The sequence below is a fragment of the Muntiacus reevesi genome, chromosome 7, assembly GCF_963930625.1.
Source record: "Muntiacus reevesi chromosome 7, mMunRee1.1, whole genome shotgun sequence".
Lineage (NCBI taxonomy): Eukaryota > Metazoa > Chordata > Mammalia > Artiodactyla > Cervidae > Muntiacus > Muntiacus reevesi.
In genome coordinates this window covers 78,531,519-78,556,054 of record NC_089255.1, presented here as the reverse complement: position 1 = coordinate 78,556,054, position 24,536 = coordinate 78,531,519, and the positions used below count along the sequence as shown (strand labels likewise).

Below are 24,536 nucleotides of genomic sequence, written 5' to 3'. Positions count from 1 at the left end.
CTCAGATGATGCTGCAACCTTTCTGCCCCATCCAGCATCTCTCCCATCCAGCTCCCATAGGAATGCCCATCTAACCCCTGACTCCTGGCAGCCTCTCTGGCATGAATCACAAGGTCCAGCAGGGTCTGGGCTCTGCCCAACTTTACAGCCTCATCTCCTACAACCTGCCCCCCAAGCCTAAAACTCTGCTCACGATTCCTTCCACAGACCCCGTGTGTGTGTGTATGTGTGTGTATATTAGTTGCTCACTTGTGTCCAAGTCTTTGTGACCCCATGGACTGTAGCCCACCAGGTTCCTCTGGCCATGGGATTTTCCAGGTAAGAATACTGGAGTGGGTTGCCATTCCCTTCTGTAGGGGATCTTCCCAACCCAGGGATCAAATCTGGGTCTTCTGCATTGAAGGCAGATTCTTTACCATCTGAGTCACCAGGGAAGCCCGCAGACCCTACCTTGTTCATACCTCACTATCCCAAGGGTCCCTCTGCTGGGAATCCTTACTCCTGGTCCATCTAGGTCAGGACATTGTCTCATTCGTAAGTGAAGATGTGGCTTAAACATGACCTCCTATGGAAAGCCTTCTCTCACATGCCTTCCTCCCCTGAGTCCCTGCCTGCATGACTTCATCTGCCTGTTATCACATTGGCTTTACAGGGCACTCACCTGACTACACAGCTCTTCTCCCAGGAGCTCCTCCAGCCCAGGAACCAAGCCTGCATCCCTGTATGTCCCCAAAACCCAGCACAGAGCTTACCCTGGGTGTGAGATATAAGAGTTTGTGCAAAGCTAAAATCTCCAAGCCTGACAGGTGGCAGTTTGTGATGAAGACACCCTCTCTTCTACTCAACCCAAGCATCCCCCCGTCCCTTCTTCCCAATATCGCTAAATAGTCTGTTTCCCACTGGCCCCAGCTGATGTCCAGCTGTAACTGCCAGACCGAGAGGATGCAGGAGGGATCAGCTGTGGCTTCCTTGACCTCATGCTTGCAGTCCCAACTCTGCCTGAATTCAGAGCCAAGGCCCAAACCCAGGCAGCCTGGATTCCCTAATTCTCTTCAGGGGTCCTGCTCCTCTGACTTTGCTCTTCTGTCCTAGAAAAGCACCTGACCAGGGGCTGTCCACTCAGTGCCCAAGTCCCGTGGGCCCAGTCAGGGCACCGTAAAGCTCTGGTGGCAGTGAACTTCAGGGCTGGGGTTGGCCTCATAATTGGTCTTGAAGTAACTGCTGGACCCTCAGACGCTCAAGGAAAAGAGGCCTCACTGAGACATCCCTCTCTGTGCCTGACAGGGATCCATCCATCTACCCACCCATCCTTCTGGCTATTTATTCATTTAACAAACATTTACTGAGCACCTACTGTATGCCAGGCACTTTTCTGAGCTCCAGGAATACAGCAGGGAAGAAGGTGAAAAATGTTCCTTTTCTCAACGAACTTCAATTTTCATTGGGTGGGGCGAGACAGATATAAATAAATCAGCAAAACATCAGGTAGTGACAAGCACTAGGCTGAAAATTAGAAAGAGGTGTCATGATAGGTGACAGGACTGTTCCTTTCGTTCAGATGGTCACTAAGAAGGTGATACTTAAATGGAGCAGCGGGGCAAGTCACAGGAAGATAAGGAACTCACACTCCAGGCTGAGGCAGCAGGTGGCATGGAGGCCCTGGGGTGGTGAGAGTCTGGCCCGTTTGCGCACCTGAGAAGGACCAGCGGCAGCTGGCATGTACTGATGGGAGGTAGTGGCATACAAAGGGAGGGTGACCATCCTTCAGAGCCAATTCACGGTCAGAGTGAAGGCTTGATTTTCCTAAACACTGGGTCGACATCAAAGTTCACTCAGGTTTTTCCGTAACAAATTATGGAAAAACCCGAGTGAATTTTTTGGCCAACCCAATATAATAGGGAGATCTGAGAGGGATTTAAACGCAGTAAAACCAGTAACCCTGACCAACTACCCCCCTGTATAACCACTCCTCTCTCCTTCTCCCCACCAGGCCCACCCCGACTCCCTTGATCTCCAAACTACTTGATTCATCTTGTCTCTCTTTTGATTACAAGTATAGCCTCCAGGTAACACAATTACCAAATGCAGTTCAAACCTTTCATTCTCATCAAAACCAAACACGGTCAAGTTCATATGAGCTTAAAATGAAAAACATGTTTAGGAAAGAATATTTAAAAAAAAAAAATTTCTTCCAACTCTCATTATACCTAAAAGAGATTTTTTGGGAAAGAAGAAGAAAATCACTTCCCTAAGGACACACTAGGATTAAAAGCATTTATAAACTTCTTAGTTTTTATTTTCTGTAAAAATTTCCTCACCCTGCAATTTGAGGGCAGAGCGTCCATCTGAATTTGCCCTGGCAGCAGGCCCACCTGTGCTTTTGACCCCCCTGGCCCAGGACCCAGCTGAGTTCTGCTTTCCCTGTCACTGAAGCCTGCTTGGATCTGAGGCCAGGCAAGGCGCAAGGGCTGGCCTCCTGCAGAAGCAAACAGGGTGGAGGGTGAAGTGCTGTTTCCTTAGGACCCACGTACAAGCAACAGGCAGGCTCCCTGAGGGGTGGGTCAGAGCCAGTAGCCCAGAAGAGTTGTGAGCGGAGAGGATCCAGACCTGGGATTTTTTGGGCCATGCCCCCTTCTTGTTTCTTTAGTCCCTCTCTTCTAAAAAAACATAAATATCTCATACTCGTTTTTGCATGAAACAACAGGTATGTGTTCACATTCCAATCATGAAAAGCAAAAAGGTATACAATCCTGAATATGCCTGTTCATGATTTCCCATCCCTCTTCCTAGAGATTAGGACACAGCTTTCTGTTTCAGACCTCCAGTGGCTGAGCACTACCTCTGGGCAGTTCCCATCTGCTGACCTGTCAGACCCTGATTCCATCTTCTCAGACTCAGTGCCGTGTTCCTCCTGCTGTGGGAGAGGCCTGGCCCCAATCACAAGGTGAGCAAAACAAACCAACCTCAGACCTCACAGGACCACGTGGCTGCTGAGGGCAAGCAACCCCAAACAGGGGGTTTCCTAGAGTGGCAATCCACAAGGCAATATCTGCACTCACCATGATGGGACATAAATGGTTTTTACCGAAGGCCATTCACTGTATGACCTCATCTATATAAAATGTCCACAGTAGGCAAATCCATAGAGACAGAAAGTTGATTAGTGGCAGTAGTAGTTTGGGGGAGGGCCACTGGAGAGTGATTGTTAATGGGTACAGAGTTTCTTTGGGGGTTGATGAAAATGTTGTGGAATTTTGGCTGGTAACTGTACCACTTTGTGAATATAATGAAAACAGTTGCATGCTTAAAAAAAAAAAACAGTGGGGAGCCGCTGCCCTCGTCTGCTTTGGGACACAGAAGTGCTGACAGCGGTGCTGGGAGTCCTGGTTCTCACCCTAGATACACGCCCTGCGGTTGCGCTGATCGCCGCTGAGGCAGTCACCCTTCCACCAGCCTGGGGGCCTGGGTCGGTCTCATGGTGGCACTCCTTGCCCATTGACAGTTCTGCATCTGGGCAGATGCAGAGGAATCAGCCCTGCCTCCTTAGTGAGCCCCGCAAGCTCAGAGTCAGGCTGCTCACTCCTGCCAAGCACATGGTGCTTCCTGCTGCTACAGGGGCCTGAATACCCCCCACCTCTGCCAAGCCTCCCTCTCTGGCTTCATAGTGGGAAGCACATCTCATGCGCCCTTTGGGACCTGGTTCCCACCTCCTTCTCTGTGTCATCTACCACCGCTGTCATCTTCTCCATCCTCTCCTCTCCTCCTCCATCCACCCCAGCCCAGCCATACTGAACTATGGCCATGCACTTGCCTGGGGTCACAATTTTCTTTCTTTTTCTCCTAGAATGACTTTCCTTCTTTTACTAGCTAAGTCCTACCTGTCCTTCAAAATTCAGTTCAGGTATCACCTCCTCCTGGAAGCCTTCTCTGATTCCTCCAGACTGAATGAGCGAACACTTCTCTGTTCTTTCACCTCTGATCTAGCACTTACCACAGAGTTTGTATCTGTCCACAGCCTAGTATTCCCAATAGGTGCATTCTTTGAAGATAAGGACATGCCTCACATTCCTGGGTTCCCCATTCCTAGCCCAGGGCTTATTGTGCCATGCATGTTCAATAGGTCTGAGCATGCATGCTCCAACCGACCCAATGGGCCCAAATCAGTGAGCGCTGGTGATGCTGGTCATTTAGGAGCAGGTGGATTTTGGCCCTGTGTCAGGACTGCCTTGGTCAGCATATCAGCTCCTGATTTAGGTAGCGTCTTGCTATGGTAGTGTCCAATCCCAACACTCGGAGTCCCTTGGGATTCTCAGGCATGTGGCTCCTGCCTCCTCAGAAAAGAAAACCAGCAAGTGCTCCAGACTTCCTCCTTGCTGTCCCCATCACATGCCCACCCCACTACCTGCCATTCTGGACTCACTCTAATGCATCCACTGCTGAGACTAAAGTCCTGGAAGTCTCCAGACACTCCTGGCGTGTGCCATGCTATGTCGCTTCGGTCATGTCTGACTCTTTGGAACCCCATGGACTGTAGCCTGCCAGGCTCCTCTGTCCATGCAATCTTCCAGGCAAGACTACTGGAGTGGGTTGCCATTCTCTTCTCCAGAGAATCTTCCTGATGGGGGGATCAAACCCATGTCTCTTATGTCTCCTGCATTGGCAGGTGGGTTCCTTACCACTAGCACCACCTGGGAAGTCCCAGACACTCCTGGACTTACCTGTAATCAGGTAACTACAAGCTAGAGAAAAGCAACTCCCAAGGACTGGAAAGGGGAGAGGGGTGGTGAGATTTTTGGCAAAAGGTTGGACAAAGTCACAGCTACATGGTTTCAGGAGAAGGATCAACCTCCAGCCCTTGCGCTACCCACAAGGCCTCCCCACTGTCTCAGCATCCTGCAGCATCTAAAAGATCAGGGGCTCTGAGGTCCCACTGGGCCCAAGTCCTGCTCACACTCTCACCTCCCACCTCCAGTGGGTGCTGCTGAGTTAATGGCCTGCACCATGTCAGTGGTGAGGGCATCCAGGAGGCTTGTGATGAACTCCAGTTTCTTCCCTTCTGGACAGCCTGAAAGACAAAGTGAGATCTGAAGGCACGTGCCAGGCAAGCGGTCAAGTAAAACAGCTTCCTCCACTACCCCTGTTTCTTCAACTGCTCCCAGTCCTTCTTGTCCAGCCAAATCCACTTTGGGGACTGCCCACCGCTCAGAAGATTCGGTCTCTCATGTTGCAGGCGGATTCTTTCCCAACTGAGCCAGGGAAGCCCCAGATGATCCTCATAAACCTCCAGAGTTCCTCTCCCCACAGCCCACAAGGGACCATCAGACCACATGAACAATAAAGCTTTCGGTGTTCTTCCAACCCACAAATTTTTGCTGAGTATTAACTCAGGCACTATGGTATACGTTAGGAATATACTAGACGGGGCTCTTCCCCTCATAAAGTCCATAGTCTACTGGGAAACTCAAGTGGTACAGTAAGACCAGGCTCCTCCAGAGGCAAGGACCAGCTGCCCAAAGGGACTAGGAATGCAGAGAAATCCAAGGTCAAAGTTGACTCAATGGACCTACCAGTGTATCTATCCAAGAACCTCTTCCTTTTTTTTTTACATCTCTCCTCAGCCAGCTTAGATTATAATGATCAACCCTCCCTTAGAAGTACTCTCAAATCCTTTGTGTATTTCTCACGGTGGGACTCCCGCAAAACCCCAACATGGATGAACCTTCGCACAGATATGCCTTCTCCAAATCCACACCCCCAGAGCTGAATGTTGCTGGTATAAACACCACCACACCACTGGAGAGATGGTTTTCCTGTAAATTCATGACTACCAGCCCCAAACAGGCCCTCAGCACCACCTACAGTTCTCCTCTCTGCAACAACTACTTCATTCTCTTCTCTCTGCAGTTCCCCCGGGTGTCTGGTTAAATGTTACTTTTTCAGTGAAGCCACAGATTTCTTCCTGCCCTTCTCCCAGCGCCTCACTCTTTCCCTTTAAAGTACCTGTCACCATCTTCATGTGTGTGTATTCATTTATTTGTATACTCGGTCTCCCATACTACAAAAGCTTCACTTCCGTTTTGAAGACATACTCAGCGCCTGGCACACAGCGAAATCTCGATTCACATTTGTTGAAGGAATGGCTAGACAGAGAGACCCTGGTCTCTATGACTCCATTCTCATGACAGAGTGATTTCTACAAACCTCACTTGGGAACCCCCGGACTTTCAAGAGCCTCTGTTTTCAGTTCTCCTTTGGAGTCCTGATGGGAACAATGGGAGCTCCCACCAGCACTGACCTGATTAAAAACGAGTGTTTCGAGCCATCAATATTTAGTAATTGTATTGTAACTCACTGGCAGAGAGCACGGTAAATAAGAGAGACCCAGCCCAGCAGCCCTTCAGAGGCCCTAGCCCCTGCCTATGCCTCTTGCGCCACACTCCAGGGACAGTTCTGGGCCACCAGGGGTCTACAGGGTCAAAGGCACTCTACAGGGCTGGCAACGGACACTACCACGCCCCGCAGGGCAGCCTGTCCCTGAGAGTTAGTTTCTCTTCGCAGCCCTGGGGAAAAGGGTCCACAGTCCCCAGATCACTGTCCCAATCACCCTGCTGCTGCTGCTGCTAAGTCGCATCAGTCGTGTCTGACTCTGTGCGACCCCACAGACAGCAGCCCACCAGGCTCCTCTGTCCCTGGGATTCTCCAGGCAAGTATACTGGAGTGGGTTGCCATGACCTCCTCCAGGGGATCTTCCCAACCCAGAGGACTGAACCCACATTTTTTAATGTTCTTTACTATGACCACCACCTGGGAAGTCCTTTAAGCCAAGGACTACATTTTAAAGACTTTTTATCTTTAAAAGAAGAGCAAGGAGGAGGAACCGTGTGTTCAAGAGTTCAGGACTAATTAGGGACAAATACCAGACTGGATGCCGACCCTGTGGCTCCTGCCATGCCGCTGCCCACTGTCCGTCCCCGCCCCAGCTTACAGATGAGGAAACAGGCCCAGAGGCGGGCGCCGCTTCTGCACAATGAGGGGGTGGTGGGACAAGAAAGGGTGAAGATGTCAGCAAGAGGCAGTGTCATCTCCTACCTGGCAGCTCCCTGTCCTTGAAGGGGTCCTCCACCTCCGCACTCTTAGCCCTGGCATCACTCTCACAACTGGGCATCACGTAGCTGAGAAGAGAGAGAAGCAAGGGGGTAAGGAGGGGCTGGAACCTGAGTCAACTTCAGCCCCTACTACCAGCAATGATCTGTGTGATCTCTAAGCTTAGAGCACCCAGAGCTGGTGGCAAAATATCTCCCGCACTGTCCACTAGCTACAGGGCAAACCCAGCATCAGCGTCCCCACAGATACATGTTTGGGCATGTTGCCACATCGTCTCAGCTACTCACAGGATCTTTTTGACCCATAGAACCTAGTGACTCAGGCAAGGCAATAACCTGCCTGAGTGAACGGAGGTTCAGAGAGATTACCTCCTCTCCCCAAGGCCACCCAGCTAGAAAAGGCCAGTCCTGTGACCAGAACCCAAGATCCAGGTCTTTCTACCAGGACCTCATCTGCCCACGAGCAGAGATGCTGCTCCCCAAGGGTCTCAATTCCCACCCGGCCAGGACAATAAATCGGGAGATGTGCAGTGCCAGCCTAACAGGAAGCTGGTTCTCCTGCCCCAGGGCCCATCTGAGGGGCAGGACGGGCTCCAGAGGCTTACCGTGTGGAGGTCCCCGGCAGCGGACGCCCCGTGTCCACCAGCACACACCAGCAGTAGCCAGTGGACTGGTGGCACTGCACTGGTTTATAAAGTCCCCCAGGGGCACACTCGGGGATCACAATGCCCTCGCGGGGGTTCTGCCGAGCCTCTTCCAGGGCACTCTGTCTCTCCTGGTCACACGAGTGAACTTTCTCTGCAAGAAAAGACACAGCCCGTGGTGACTTCCCACTCCTATGCTCTCCCTGCCAGGACCTGGCCTGGCCCCCAGGAACTGATGATAGCTGAGTGGTGAATCACCAAGGGGAGCCGGGTCCCCCACGCCAGCCCTGAGTGAGGAGCTGGAGGCGCAGAGCACTTCACTCTGACCCTCGCATGGCCAGGCTGCAGTAGCATTCATGTCAGTAGGCTCCAGCGGCCGCAAGGCAGCCAGGGAGGCAGGGCTGCTCTTCATCAGAGCTGCGGTTGGCCTCGGAGTGGAATCTCCTGACTGTTTTCAGAACAGTCCCTGCTCGTGTCTCCTAGCTCCGGCCCTGCGAGCTGACAGCTAAGGCAGGAATACCCGTGTATGTGGACATTCTCCCAAAGCCAGACCCAGCGGGACAGGGCCACAGTCACCATCCTCAGGGTGGGAAGATGCTCTGATGCCCGGCCTCCTAGAGGAGCAGAAACAAGACCCAAACCCACTCCTTCCAGGGCTCCACCCAAGCCGGACAAAGCAGGCTGCAGGGAGCTGAGTGGATTACACAACCCTGCTTCCATTACACAACACACCTTCCCACAGGACGGTGTCTGCACTCAGTGGCCTCAGAAACCATGCCAGCGTGTCTGGACAGCCAAACCTAGTTTCCCCAGAGTCAAGCCCAGCTTGAGGCACTAACCCGGGGCTTTAGAACCCCATGGCCCCTGACCAGTCAACCCGCCCGACTTCCCTTTCTTGTTTTTTGTTGATATTATATGGGTTTTATTGGTTTGCTTTTTAGTTATTAAAAATAAATAGCATTGGGCTTCTTTTCTCATTATAAAGAAATATTTGAAGAATCTCTTACCCTACCAAAGTTAAGTTCTACCTACCCTGGATCTTTTCTTTTGCATGTACACACATGCAAATACATATGCACACACTTACGAGGTTTTTTTTTTAAACAATAAAAGGGACCATATCATAAATTCATACCACTGTTTTTGATCTACTTATTTCTCTTTTTATTCATTTACTTTATAATCACTTTATTTGTCTCGTGAACAGTATTCCACAACTTTCCTCTTGAAGACTGTGACAGGAATCACCTTGGATATCCCGTGACTTTTTCACAGTGTGTTACAAAAATCCACTCGGAGAGCTAGGAATTTGGCATCAGCAATGTGGAGATTCATCCTGCTCACTGAACAAATGGATGAAAATAGCAGAAGCTCAACTCTGATGGAGCCAAACCCTTTGAAATAATGGCTGTGTTAATGATACACACACGAACCGTACAGATGTCAAAGCAGACTGTAGGTGTGCAGAGATGCAATGCTGTCTTAGCGGAAAGTCAGATGATGGGGAAATGATTTCTGGTCTCCTGAAAAAAAGGCTGAAAAATTCTCATTGCAGGGTGAGGGAGTATTTCCTTAAGGGCATAAAAATATCAGAAGGTGTATATATAGCATATTTGCTATTAAAATATAATTCTGATATGGAAAATGAAAAAAAAAGGAATTACTGTTTTCATAATGCAAACATAGCAAAATTGAACAGAATCTCCTTGGCTAGATGAACAGGAGTTTAGAACAGTTGACAGATAATAGACTTATGATTCTAAACCCAGTTATAACTACCACCAGAACTGCCCCTAGAGGCAGTTTAGGGAAGAGACATGAACTGTTGGAGAGAGGGGGCCTTTGGGGAGACCTAGCATGAAGACCCAGAATTTTGAATCGGGCCCCCGGCTAGGATGGAGCCTGGCACCTTCCAGAGGATTACACAAGAGTGTTTCAATAGCTCTCCCAACCCCAAGTGGGTAACTTTATTTTCCTACCTCGTATTTCATGCCACAAAAAAAAAAAAAGTGACAGATGAGCAAAACCAAAAGAAAACAGCTTTTTACTGGCCCCGCGTTCATGTAACAACCTCTGACAGAGACTTTAAATTATAAGATCCTCCAGGCCAACATTCTAAAGCCATAAATCAGATGGAAGGCGAGATGTGAACAGAGGTGGAGAAAGATTCCCTGGGGACAGAGCAAATGATGGGCCTGACTTCACACCATCGGGGATCCTGAGACTGCAGGGATGTGGAGAGGAGCCAGCAGAGGAGAGGTGGGAACCCGTAGTCTGGGGGCTGTCGACAGATTTCTGGACGTCCTTGAAGGCTGTTCTGAGATGTTTGCAGCCCGCTTCCATAGAGGCTGCACGGAGTTCCATGGAGAATAAAACTATACAAATGATGACGCGCACTAATTTGGAAAAACTAGCAGTGGAATTTGAGAAAAGACTAAACGCAGGGTTTATTACTTTATTACTTTTTTCTCTGTTTGCTTGCTTGCTTATTACTTTATGAAGATCTCTGCAAGTCCAAGTGCTTCTCTAAGAAAGAGGCAGGAAAGGCTTATAATCACAGTACTAACTGTTTGCAAAGAAAACACGGAGAGTTTGTCTTCCAACAGAGAGAAAATCTCCCCTAAAATCCTCTTTATACTAATAATAGTCAAAGCAAATATTCACTGAGAAGCATGTGTCAGGCGGTAGAATAAGGACTTCACTTGCCTAATCTCTTTGTCCCTGTGAAGTAGGTACTGCTATTATGCCCATTTTATTTAAAAAAAAAAATGCATTTATTTATTTATTTAGTTGTGTTGGGTCTTAGTTGTGGCACATGGGCTGTGATGCATGGGCTTAGTTGCCCTGTGGCATCTTAGTTCCTTGACCAGGGATCTAACCCATGTCCACTACATTGGAAGACGGATTCTCAACCACTGGAACACCAAAGTCCCTTTGCCACTTTATAGACCAGGAGACATTCACAAATTTTCCCAAGTTTACTCAGCCAGGCAAGAGGAAAGCGGGGGCTTGGGTCAAGGGCTCTGACAATCAAGCCTGTCTTGTTGAACTCTAGACAGAGGCTGTTGCCTCTAATCATTTGCTTTTAGGGGCAAGTACATTTATTTTTATGGTGTGAAGATTTTCCAGCCAATCCATTTACAGACTGCCATAAACCTACTGCATTCAAAAGTAAATGTGTAAATCCCATACTTACCCTCTTTTGACACAGCACTGCTTCTTCTGAAGCAACAATTTTTCCCCGCTAGAGCACACTCCGGACTTCATACCCTCATATTTTTCCCTCTTTACCTCTGAACCAGAACACCTAAAGCCAAATTTGTAACTCACCCACCACTGACAGAAAGTAACATCAATAATAATAGCTAACTGCTCTCAGAGTGTTTACTACGTGCCCAGGTCAGTACTGGGCACTTTTGTTAACTCAAACTCAACACGAGCCTCTATGACAAGCGATACTATTATCCTCACTGAGCAGACTGGCTGTGTGAGTTCCCCAGGATCAATAATGAGGAAGTGGCAGAGCCTGCATTCTGGCCCAAAGAGTCTGTTCCCAGGCCATGGCCTTCATCTCTCTTAAGTATCAGCTCTCACTGCCATAGGCTAATCTGATTTTTATTCTAACATATGTTTTTCTTTTACTTGGTATCGTAGACAGTTACAGTGGATTGCACCTCCCTGTATTCATGCCACTGGATAGGCCCTCCGTGCTGACTCTGATTTGCTTTGACCAGTGGGAAGGACAGGGGTGACAGTATACAGTTTCCAGACCCAGGCCTGAAGACTCCCTACAATTTCCACTTGCCCTTTCTTGCAGTCCACCCTGAGACCACTCCGTAAGGAAGGCAGTCCATCGTCCTGGAGGATGAAAGCCCACATGGAAGAAAACCAAAGGGGTCCAACCCACAGCCAGCACCACCCACCAGGTGTGAGGGTGAGGTCATCCTGGACATCCCAGCCCAGGTGACCCTCCAGCTGGACGAGTCCAGGAGTGAGCGAAGCCACAATCCACCAAGGAACCACCACTAACACTGCAGAAAGAATAAGTTACTTTTGCTGTAAGCCTTTACATTTCTGGGTGGTCTGTTACCCAGCACTAGATAACTGAAACACTTAGGCTTGCTCAACTCTTTATCAAATTGTGTATGTGCACGTGCTCAGTCGCTCAGCCATGTCTGACTCTTTGGGACCCCATGGACTATGGCCCGCCAGGCTCCTCGGTCCACGGGATTCTCCAGGCAAGAATACTGGAGTGGGTTGCACGCCTTCCTCCAGGGGATCTTCCTGACCCAAGGGTCAAACCTGACTCTCTTGTATCTCCTCTATTGGTAGGCAGATTCTCTACCACTGTGCCACCTCGGAATCCCCTTTACCAAATTACCCCATAAGTATTATATACCCCACAAGTATTGCAGCCCTCTTGGACCCTTCAACCAACCAATCAGTCAATCAATTATCCCTTTAGTGCTTCTCCAGAGGTCATGCATACACTGATCAGTACATAATGAGAGGCATAAGCTTATTCTGCATCTGAAGACCCAGAAGACAGCTCCACCCTTAGGGCCACTCCTATCCTCTGCCCTACTCAGTCACTCCCAAACAAATCCTAAAATTGACAACTGTGAAGGAGTCACCTTCCAGAATGCAAGTCGGGGGACCTACTTCAAGGGCCTGACCACTGGTTCAGAAGCAAAGCTCCTCAGAAGTTGACACGCGCTGTTCTGAAACATTCAATCTCTGCTCAGGGAAGTTCAGGGAAAGATGAGAAGATTCAAAGGTCTGGCCTGATAACTCTGAGAATGGGCTGGGACCATCTGTAAACACTGGGAAGACATAAACCTCGGGGGAGAAGGAACAGACAGGGCTTGTTCAGGGCGACTCGGGAATACCTAACCACACATTCTTGCACTCAGGCACACTCAGCCCTTCTAATCCCATTCCGAGACAGTGCCGACAACAAGTGAGGGCCGACTCACTCCCCACCTGGCAAGGGATCGTTCCACTCTCACTCACAAACCTCTGGCTGCCTGAGAGAAGAAACACAACAGAGAAGTAGCTCGTGGAAGGAATGAAAATGTGGTCCAGCTCTTACACAGCCCTCCCCACCAATCACACAGCAGCGGAGCAGAGCAGGACTGCGCCCGGGTGGGAGTGGGCAGGGAGGGGGGCCGGGGAGAGAGAGACCAGGCTGAACCAGACAGACAAGCCCTGTCTGCAGGCCCAGGGTGCAGATTCCCGGGTGTCCAGCCAAGACAGGAGGAGTGTGGAGAACAGCCCTGTCTGCTACGGCCAGTCCCTGCCTCCGCGCCTCTCAGTGACCCATGGTAATTAGGAGCAATGGAGAGCGTGGACAATTTCAACCCTCAGTTAACCCTCCATCTCAATTTTAGCCCACAGTTTATCCTTTGTTTCTGGGAACATTTTCTTCTTTATCATCTGTTTCTCTTCTCTTCTTTACTTGAAAAAAAAAGTGTCCAACAAACATAAACATGAAAAGATTCAAGTTTCAGGTCCTTGGGCTGGTCTTTCTCTCTGGCTGCTGCATTCCAGAGAAGCTGCTGAAGGAAGGAACAGACAGAAAAGCTGGGAGGCTGGGTAACCAAACGCCCGAGTGAGCAGGTATTGATGAGCCAGGCATATCTTGAACTCTTTGGAGAAAGAGCCGGGGAACCATATAATGATGGAGACCCAGAAGGAGATGGGAGAAGAGAAGAGGCAGCACTCAGGGGACGTCAGTAGTGGCAGGGGTTCTCCAGAGAAACTGAACCAACAGGAAAACAAACAAACAAACAAACAAACAAAAAAAAAATATATATATATGGATATGGCTATATATGTGGAGAGAGAGATTTATTTCAAAGATCTGGCTCCAAGCTGACAAGCTAGAAATTCAGGTAAGAGTGATGGGGCAGTCTCTAGTCCAAAATCAATAGGTCAGGCCAGCAGGCTGGAAATTCAGGCAGGATTTCTATGTCACAGTCTGGAGGCAGCATGCCTTCTTTTCCAGGAAATCTCAAGTTTCACTCTTAATGCCTTCAACTGATTGAATGAGGCCCACCCACACCACAGAAGGCCATCTGCTTTGCTTCAACTCAATTGATTATAAAAGTTAATCATGTCTAAAATAATACCTCTGCAGCAACATCCAAACTACTGTTTGACCAGACTGATTACTGTGGCCTAGTCAAGTTGGCCCCTAAAATTAGTCATCACTGGGTCCCTATGAAAAATGAGACCAAGAAAAAAGCCCAATCTTCTAGAAAACCATACACAGATAAGCTGAGAAGAGTCATAGGTCTCAGAAACATGTATGAGGAAAGATGCCTCAATGAATAATGCCATCTCTCCAGAGAAAGAACCAGAAGCTCTCCTCCGAGGGCAGGATCAGCTGGGAATTAAAGGCAGCTTTTCAGGCTGCCTCGACCAAGCACCGCCTATACGGCAGACAGGGGAGTGGGGTGGGGACAGGGCTGACGACAGTGTCCTGAGAGAGATCAGTGCTTCTGGGGTCTCAGATCTAATGTGGGATTCAGGGTAACACAGGAGATTGGGGCTCACGGAGAGGATGCAGAGGGGGTCGAGGGACTTCCTGGCCCCCAGGACTGGGTGTGCGCTGGCACCATGGCAGGCTCAGGAAGAGGTCAGAAAAGTTTTATAAGATGTAGCAAGAAGAAAGAACTAGCCACGAGATCCTAACCTGCCCTCATTCCAGGCCTCCTCCATCCCCAGAGGTTTCCCTGGGGGGCCCCACCTAGAGCAAGGCCTCCCTCTGCTCCCCTCCTGGACTCCTCACCCTGGGCAGCGGGACTTAACAAGACTGCAAGCTCCTAAGGGCAAGGGCCCTGTCGCAGCCTTCCTGACCCTTCCCCACATCCACCCCTGAGCCCCGTACCTCACTCATAGGAGAACCATGGAGACTTGGGTGTAAAGGATGCTCAGAGTATACAGCCCAAGAACACTGCTATTGCTTGAATCCTTGCTGTGCCATCCCCAGCTGCAGGATTCTGTGTTAGCCTGACACTTCAGAGATGGGCCCCCACCACTGAGTCAGTGCCAAGTTTGTAGGTGGGGGGAGGTGGGCAGGGATGAGACCACAGAGTCTAGAAAAAGAAAATCTGTCCCTTTGACTCATCCTAGGAAATGCCACACTCAACCCTCAGACCATCTAGCACTAGATTTTCTTAAGGGAAAAATCAATACATGGTACCCGCCTGAAAAACAGAAGCAGTGTATCTATGTTGTAAAAGGAATTGTCCCACTGGGCCAAGAATATCAAGGAAAACAGTAGTGTTGTGTCGTCTACAATTACTCTGAAACCCCTTCAAATACCTCACACCCACCTAGCCTCTTATCAAAAATGAATGAAATGCTGAAGGATAACACAAAATAACAAGCTGTGTGCTAAAAAAAAAAACATTTCCTGAAATTCCAGAGGCGTAAGAAATTGCGTGGCTCCTGCCTCAGGAGTCTCTGGGCTGGCACGAGTCCCATGTGCTCTGGGGACTTTCACAGAGAATCTGACCGATGAAGAAACTGCAGGAGCAAAAGGAGGGACTGGAGGGACCAGGCTTGAAGGCACTGACTTCCTGTTTCCGAAGAGCCGGCCCTGGGACTGGACATGCGGTCTCTCCAGGGAGGAGATGCTGCAGGATGTTTGATCGTGAACACTTCGCAGGACATCACTGAGCATCCCTTTCTATTTATTTGGCCACACGTGGTTTGGCACCTGTGACTGCTTTTCTGTCCTCCTGTCATGCCCACACTGAGCTGTCACTTGGCCATCATCAATCCCCTAGTCTCAGAGTCATCCAGGGACTCCAAGAACCCCCTGAAGAGGAGGGGAACCCACAGAACCATTCCTCAGAGCTCCCTCTGGAACAGACAGTGGCCAAGAAAAGGAGAGGTCTTGCCAGGTCAGGGAAGAAGCAGACCCCCTGACAGACAGAACAAAGTCAACCCTTGAAACTGTGCGCAGGTCTCAAGCAGGGGTGGACGTAGAGAGAACAGACACAGAATACGCACAAATGTCAAATGGTCACCTCTACCATGGGAATAGGTTTCTTCAAATGACCCTTTAATCTAAGGGACGACAGAGGATTAGATGGTTGGATGGCATCACTGACTCAATGAACATGAATCTGAGCAAACTCTGGGAGATAGTGAAGGACAGGGAAGCCTGGCGTGCTGCAGTCCACAGGGTCGCAAAGAGTCAGACACGACTTAGAGACTGAATAACAACACAGAGGCCTTGACGTGAGAGCTGTTGATGGGCTTGGAGCCCTGGGCAAGGCGCTTATTAGTCTGGGCTCCTTTTTCTCATTTAAAACGAAGCAGTGGTGGACTTCCCTGATGGCCCGGTGGTTAAGAATCCAACTGCTAATGCAGGGAACTTGGGCTTGATCCCCGGTCTGGGAACATTCCATATGTCATGGAGCAACTTGATGTCTAGCAAGACAGAAGAAGCCAATTACAAGCCTGTGTGCTATCACTACTGAGCCCAGGCACCCAAAGCCTGAGCTCTGCAACAAGAGAAGCCACCACAATGAGAAGCCCGTGCGCTGCAACAAAGAGTAGCTCCCACTCATTGCAACTAGAAAAAACCTGCAGCAATGAAGACCCAAAGCAGCCAAAAATAAATAAATCATATAAAGACACTTGAGAGTTCCTTGGACTGTAAGGAGATCAAACGAGTCAATTCTGAAGGAAATCAACCCTGCATATTCATGGAAGGACTGGTGCTGAAGCTGAAGCTCCATTACTTTGGCCACCTGATTTGAAGAGTAGACTCAGTGGAAAAGACCCTGATGCTGGGAAGGATCAAGGGCAGGAAGAGAAGGGGATGGCAGAGGATGAGATGGATGGATGGCATCACCGACTCAATGGACATGAGTCTGAGCAAATTCTGGGAGATGGTGAAGGACAGGGAGGCTTGGTGGGCTGCAGTCCAAGGGTCACAAAGGGTCTGACACAACTGAGCAACTGAACAACAACAATACATTTCTTTAAAAAGGAAAATGCAGCAGGGGTACCAGAGGCAACCACTGCCATAGCCCACCATCTTACAACCAGGCCAGAGCTTCCCCATGGCTCAGGGCCTGATCCAGCTCAATCTCCCCCACCCCAGAAGGGTCTTAGAACCAGGAAGCAGCTGAGTAAGGGGCAAGGCTGCTGTTTGCCCCCATGCCTCGCTCCCCCAACCCCCACTCCCGCCACGGCCATACTGTGTCCAACTGCCTGCGGCTTAGAACCCACCCCCGCCAAAGAAAACTAACAACGCCTGCCTCATGTCCCCAACACACCCACTCACAGACCTGTGTGCAGAAGCTCTGTAAATAGGGCCCGGCGCTCGGATGCAGTGCGGTGGGTCAGGAGGCGTAAGGGAAAATTACAAACCAACCAGCCTGTCTAAATAATTTCTCTCCGGGGCACCTAAAATGGCCATGCACGATTCACTGTTGTCTGAAGTCGTACCCTCTGTCTTCCCACACAGACAGCAACTGAGAACTGGAGGAAAACAAGATCTAAATTCTACAGAAGCTACTTCTTCTAGTAGCTTCTGGGATGGACTGTCCCAATATAGCATATAGGCACTTTTTTTAAACTTTTTCCCCAAAGCATCACTGACTCACAGCCACTCGAATTTTAGAAAAGGCGCCATCTCTATTGACTCATGCACTCAGCGAGCTCATATGACCCTTCCACCAAAAAGAATATGAAACTCTGCACAGCGGTTTTGCAATAAGTACTAAGAAGTGGGAAGCTGGCATCTTTGTAGTTTTCTCACTAACTTCACTGACCTTGACCTGACAAGCTCTTCCTTTAAGGACAAGAGCTAGCAAATAAAAATTCAGGTGAGAAGAAAGGAGAGGTCGTAGAAGGGGGAGATGGAAGAGAGATCTTTTTTAATTTGTCAAATAAAGTATCATAACTCCACTCTTCTCCTCCAAACAATAACACTGCACATATGAGTGTGCTCATAAACTATATACCCTGTCTACTTCCAAAGTCTTCTTACAAATAAACACAGAATGAGGCTGCTCAGACCAAAGCAGAGATGGCAGCTGACTTCTAACAAGTTGGAAGAAGTCAATTACAATTATCTCAGCAGGGCCTTCGATTAAGGTTTCTTTCTTTTTTTTTTTTCCAGCAGCAGAGGCCAAAAGTAGAACATTAGCATGCGGTGGGTTTGCTCTTAATACCGCAAGCATACAAACTCAATAAAATCTTTGCTAGTGGAGCAAGTTCCAGACCCCTCCCAGTCACACTGCACCTCTATGTTCCAAACAGACAACATGGGGTAAAGGAGCAAAGTGACTGGGAGAACTAATCTTAAAGCAAGATTAAAATGGACTGTGAGGCTAGGCTCTCTGGGGCCTCCAAATGTGTTTCAGATCCTCTTAGCAAAGGGAGAACTTGAGAAAGGCCTTTGTTGTCAAAGAGAAAGTCATAAGAATGACCACCCATCCCCACCCCTGGCTTTTATTCTACTGGCCATGATGAACCAAGACACCTGCAGAAGATACATGGGCAGACATCCAGAAGGCCAGTGATAGAAATAAACATCAAGGATTTGTTTTTATATAGATATTTTAAATGCACACCAGCCCGGCCCCATCCGCGGCTGCTAACGTTAGTGGATTACTCATTCTTCCTTCCAATCACGTCATGTGCGAGTCTCCAGGTGGCTGTGGGGTATTTGCTTACAACGGCTACCGCTGGTTTCCCTGAAAACTGTTTATTTTTCCAGGCCTCAGGTCATTACGTCACCCCGCGGTTTCTGGGCAGCCCAAGAGCGCTGGTTTGGGGGGTGGGGGATCCAGCCAGGAGGTGCTATTGCCTCTGTGACCCCAGGTCCCAGTTCTAGGAGCAGCCACCCCGGCAGGAACTTCCAGGTAAGGGAAGAGTATCCAAAAGGTGACCAAGGGGCCCAAAGTAGGCCTAGGAGAGCACTGTTCTGACCCTGGCAGGTCAGGACAGGATGCTGAAAACAGCTTACTTGTGACTCGGATGGTGACTGAGGCAAACACTGTCACAATCAAGGAGGGCAGGGGTCACGGTCACAACAGACGTATAAGAAATGCATTTCCGCTTGTGTCCCCGCTGGTGGCTTGTCTCCCGGGAGCAGAGTTACCAGCAGCTGTTGCATTTGCAGATGGACAGAAGGAAGGTCTGCCAGGCAAGCAGGTGAGGAAGGAAAGACACAGTCCATTTGAATTGAACCCACAGGGCCAGGTGCTAGGGCCCCATGAAGTCAGATCAGATCATGACGTTAACTAGAAAAGATGGAGATAAAGGAAAGAAAGAGATGGGAGAGGGAGGAAAGAAGTCATATGACCTCACAGGTGGCCACCGGTGGGTACCAGGCCAGGAAAGAGGGAAAGGGCTGTAGTACACGCCTTCAGGCCATCGTCTGCATGAACAGAAGAGTGAAGGTTCACACGACCACATTTCCTGAGAGAGAATATTTTCCCGGAGGAGAAAGCACAGAATTTTGTCACACAGAAAGAGAGAGAGGGAAAAAAACACTTTTATAAATCACATGCTGTAGGAACGTGTCCGCATGTAGCAAAATTTTAAGCAGTTAAGATATGGATGAAGGATGAGATGAAGCCTAGTTTTTGTCATTTCTTGGATCTCTGTACTTTCTTCTCTAACATGTAAGTGATTACACTTTTTTAAAAAATCTAGTTATAATAAGAAATGCTTTGGTCACTAGCCCCTGGTACCAAAACCTCAGCAAAAGTCTGTTTTCTTATAAAAGCAGAGTCTCTGGCCAACATGTGTATAGGAGAAGATGCTCGCTGTCAAGTTCTAGGATGTTAGCCACTAGGTACATTGTCTGCCTGGTTGCAAGAAGAACTCCTGGTAGAAAGGAGGCAAGAATCAAACAGAAGTTCAACAGGCAAACTTGCTGCTGTGGACCCTGCCACGTACTCAGAGGGTGACCCTGACCATGATAAGCCTATGACAAAGCCTTAAAAACAGGGACCAAAACCTTCAGGAGGAGGGAAGGAGACAGGATAAGTCTGTAGGCATAAGTGTCATGTTGTTGCAAAACTTCAGCTGCCCGGTGGAACTTTTCCAACGTCAACAGTCCCCAGGCCAGAAACCAAACCTGGCGTCACAGGGTCTGAGCGTGAAAGAAGGATGTTTGGGGTGTAAAAGAAACTGGGATGGCCTTTTTGCCTCTGGGAAAGAGAGAGCTGAGGAGGAGAGTGCTCACTCAGTCGGCTCACAGAGTCCCACTCCAACCTCCCCAGGGGTGTGGGTGGAAGCTCTCTGGACTCAGAATCTTTCATCAAACTCTAATGGGAAAGTGTCCCAGGGGCCCCACGCAGAAGTTGCTGTTCATTCTAGAGCCCAGACCCAGACAGGTTATCATTCAAGTCTATGTGACTTCTCATCAGACCAAGTGAAATCATGTGAAAAGTGGCTAACACAATACAACAAGGCAGTCCACTGAGGTTTTTTCCAATAATTTATGTGCTCCTACAGTGTGCCAGGCATTTTAGATACACCGAATTCTCAGAAAAATGCTGCAAGGCATTAATGACTTAATCTAATAAACAAGGAAATCAAGGTTCAGGGTAGTTAATTATTAACTTTCTCAAGGTCACCCAGCCTCTCGGTAGGAAGCAAGTATCAGAAACCAGTTCTACTGTTGTTGTTCAGTTGCTCCATGGTGTCCGACTCTGCGACCCTATGGACTGCAGCACACCAGGCTTCTCTATCCATCACCATCTTCCGGAGCTTGCTCAAGTTCATATCCATTGAGTTGGTGATGCTATCCAACCATCTCGTCCTCTGTTGTTCCCTTCTCCTCTTGTCTTCAATCTTTCCCAGTATCTTTGCATCAGGTAGCCAAAGGATTGGAGCTTCAGCCTGAGCATCAGTCCTTCCAATGAACACCCAGGACTGATGTCCTTTAGGATGGACTGGTTGCATCTCCTTGCAGTCCAAGGGACTCTCAAGGGTCTTCTTCAACACCACAGTTCAAAAGCATCAATTCTTCAGCACTCAGCCTTCTTTAGGGCCCAACTCTCACATCCACAGAATTGCCTGATACCAAAGACCATGCTCATGCCATTACATGGTTGAGCTCTTCTGTATACAAAAGATTCCCTACCCTCCCACCTATGAAGGCCAAGCCTCAGGATGCTTTCTGGGCAACCCACTTGTGAGAGAATGCACAGGAAAGGATGTTAAAGCTCCCATGAGAGGGTAAAGTGCTATGTGAGCCACCTAAAGAATTTTATGCTAATGCAGGCTTCCCAGGGCACATCAAGAAACATCTCAGGAGACACAGCCCCTACTTCTAAGAAAGAGACCACAAAATGCAAGAAAGACACACTTCTATTCACAATCCCACTCAAATGCTTCTACTTCAATCTTATATGGGCTTCCCTGGTGGCTCAGTGGTAAAGAATCCACCTGCCGATGCAGCAGACATAGGTTCAAGCCCTGGGTTGGGGAGATCCCCTGGAGGAGGAAATGGCAACCCACTCCAGTATTCTTGCCCGGGAAATCTCATGGACAGAGGAGAGTGGGTGACAGTCCATGGAGCCACAAAGACTTGGACACCACTTAGCTACTGAGCAACAATCACATACCAGTGGCCAGCACACTTTTTTTCTGTAAAGGATCAGATCATATTTTAGGTTTTGTAAGCCAAACGGTCTCTGACACAACTCTTCAGCTTGACAGTTACAGCATGGAAATAGCCATAGATGATGGTACATAAATAAATGGACATGGTTGTGTTCCAATAAAACTTTATTTGCAAAATCAGTTAAGAAGCCTTTTGCCAACCTATTAGGCACCTATGAGACATGGTTTCCTCCACACAGAATTACATCAAAAAGGTTGGCAGGCACTCTGTCAGCACTACCACTTGACCATGATGGAGAAAGTCCCAGTTTCTTAGAAAATGCCCACGGTATCAATCTTTGATAATGATCACTGGTCTCACCTTCTCCCTTGGAGACTTTAGCTGTCTCCCAACTATCCTGTCCTACATGCCAACCTCACAGACATAAATGGAGCCAACCATGGAAAACTTAGGTGACTGGGCCCCTCTGATAAAAGGAAGGGGGTTGTACCTAACTGAAAACCATTTCTCAGCATGACCCCATACTCATGCAGTTGAGAACTACGCAGGGGAAGAAGGAGTGGAAAGAAGGACTTGAATGGAAGCAAACATCATCAAACTTGACATTGCCCTTCATTACACAGAAAGAAATAGGCCACTCTATTCCCAGAGAAATTGTTTTCTTCAGCCCTACCCCTTACTACAAAGGTCCATCTAGTCAAAGCTATGGTTTTTCCAGTAGTCATGTATGGATGTGAGAGTTGGACAATAAAGAAGGCTGAGCACTTAAGAATTGATGCTTTTGAACTGTGGTGTTGGAGAAGACTCTTGAGACTCCCTTGGACTGCAAGGAGATCAAACCAGTCCACCCTAAAGGAAATCAGTCCTGAATATTCATTGGAAGGACTGATGCTGAAGATGAAACTCCAATACTTTGGCCACCTGATGGGAAGAAACGTACTCATTTGAAAAGACCGTGATGCTGGGAAAGACTGAAAGTGGGAGGAGAAGGGGACGACAGAGGATGAGATGTCTGGATGGTATCACCGACTCAATGGACGTAAGTTTGAGTAAACTCCGGGAGTTGGTAATGGACAGGGAGGTCTGGCATGCTCCAAGAGGTTGCAAAGAGTTGGACATGACTGAGTGACTAAACTGAACTAAAATGAACCACTTACTAGCTGTGAACCAGGACAAGTTACTTCCTCTCTCTTGGCCTTTGACTCTTCATCTGTAAGATAAGGATGACAACACTTATCTCATAGTGTTATGGCGATGCTCAAAGAGAATACATGGCTGATACAGGTAGCTGATAGCTATGATGACAGTGATGATTCTGTCTTTATTGATGATGATCCTTTCTGCTGCATCCTTCTCCAAAGCAATCAAACACGTTAAGTGAAATTCTCTATTCAGATATAACACACAGGCACTGAAGCCCTTGCCTTCACAGAGTATAGCGCCGATAGAGAAATTAATCACTGGTAGGTGAAAAAAGGGCTTCCCAGGTGGCGCCAGTAGTAATGAACCCGACTGCCAAAGCAGGAGACAGAAGAGATGGGGTTTGATCCCTGGGTTGGGAAGATCCCCTGGAGGAGGGCATGGCAACCCATTCCAGTATTCTTGCCTGGAGAAACCCATGGACAGAGGAGCCTGGCAGGCTACAGTCCATGGGGTCGCAAAGAGTCGGACATGACTGAAGCAACATAGCACACACCAGTGAAAAGAATCACAAAAGCAATTGCTAACGGTCAAATGTTTCAGGCAAAATGTACCATATAATTTCAGAGAGAGCTCTCCCTCCTATCTACCCCTTGGTCACCGGATGAGAAGTGAGCCCCCTACTGGGGACTTTTTGCAGGTACCACTTACAGATACCACAAGTACCAAAAGACTTCTCTTTGACTTACCATTATTTGCTTAACAGTGAGGAAGGAGTGGAGGAAAGGTCTAAGAAGAAGCTTCCTAATAGATGCTTTTGCTTAAGATGAAATTACAAATTCTTTCCAGATTAAGGAATTCTCACTATAAGCAGTATCATTGACAGTGAAAAGTGAAAGTCGCTCAGTCGTGTCCGATTCTTTGCCACCCATGGACTATAGATAGAGTCCATGGAATTCTTCAGGCCAGAATACTGGTGTGGGTAGCCATTCCCTTCTTCAGGGGAATCTTTCCAACCCAGGGATAGAACCCAGGTCTCCCACATTGCAAGCGGATTCTTTACAGTCCCATTTTTCCTACCAATGATGATGATAGTAATAAACACAATTGTAGTTACAATTTACCATGCACTTACTTTTATCACTTACTCAAGCATTGGTTAAGTACTATACAGACTAACTTAGTTAACCTTACTTACCATCCTTTAAAGGAGAGATTATTCTTCCAGCTGAGCACTGAGGCTTGGTGGGGAGGGAGGGAGGGAGGGAGGGAGGCATGTGACCTCACTGTGTGTTTGACTTCACTTGATTTGGCTTTACTTGACTTCAGTAAGTGTTGGAGCCAGAAAGAGAACCCACAATCTGTGTTTTGACCGAGGCCCCTGTTCTATCAAAGACTCTGGCCCACAGGATGGGCTCCTTCCCACCCCAGTATCCCAGGTCTCCTCCAGCTTCTATCAAACAGAGAACCAGACATGGGCCGAGGTACTCAGCAGAGAAAATCAACCAATGCCATGTGACTTCACCTCACGTTCCATGCACCCCAGTGTCCACAACCTTTAGGACAAAGCTGGCATACTATACAGATAACCAAAAGGAGGGCAAAGACAGCTTACTCATTCACTGGTGGTCATCAAAACTCTGCCTGCCAGATGAAAGGGATATATCTTTAGTTCACAGTCCTTGCTATCTATCAGGAAAAGATGATATGGCTAAACTCAATAACCAGGCAGAAATATGCCAAGTGCCATTTCTCAGAATGAAGTCTGAGGCTGAAAGAAGAATAAGTCCCCCCGGTAGAGAAATAAATTGGGTCTGTTAATAACACATTGATGGACATCTAGTTTCTGCTGATGGTAAATGAACTTAATCAACTTTGGTCTTCACTGATGATAAATGAACTCTATAATCTGATCACTCTTCAGAAATTATTACCTTTCTATAAGGATTCCGGTTTCCCTGGTGTCTCAATGCTAAAGAATCCGACTGCCAATAAAGGAGACGTGAGTTTGATCCCTGGGTCAGGAAGAGCTCTTGGAGA

At 48.4% G+C, this 24,536-nt stretch overlaps 1 protein-coding gene across 3 annotated transcripts in view; it reads right to left on the bottom strand.

Annotated features, from left to right (window-relative positions):
* SMOC1 (SPARC related modular calcium binding 1) overlaps positions 1-24,536 on the bottom strand; it is a 140,656-nt gene that overhangs the window by 11,745 nt on the left and 104,375 nt on the right. For all 3 annotated transcript variants that reach the window (XM_065941108.1, XM_065941109.1, XM_065941110.1), the window contains exons 8-10: positions 7,709-7,901; positions 7,090-7,172; positions 4,960-5,065 (exon numbers count right to left, since the gene is read on the bottom strand). In XM_065941108.1, coding sequence (XP_065797180.1) covers positions 4,960-5,065; positions 7,090-7,172; positions 7,709-7,901 — 382 coding nt within the window. The remainder of the gene's footprint in view (positions 1-4,959; positions 5,066-7,089; positions 7,173-7,708; positions 7,902-24,536) is intronic.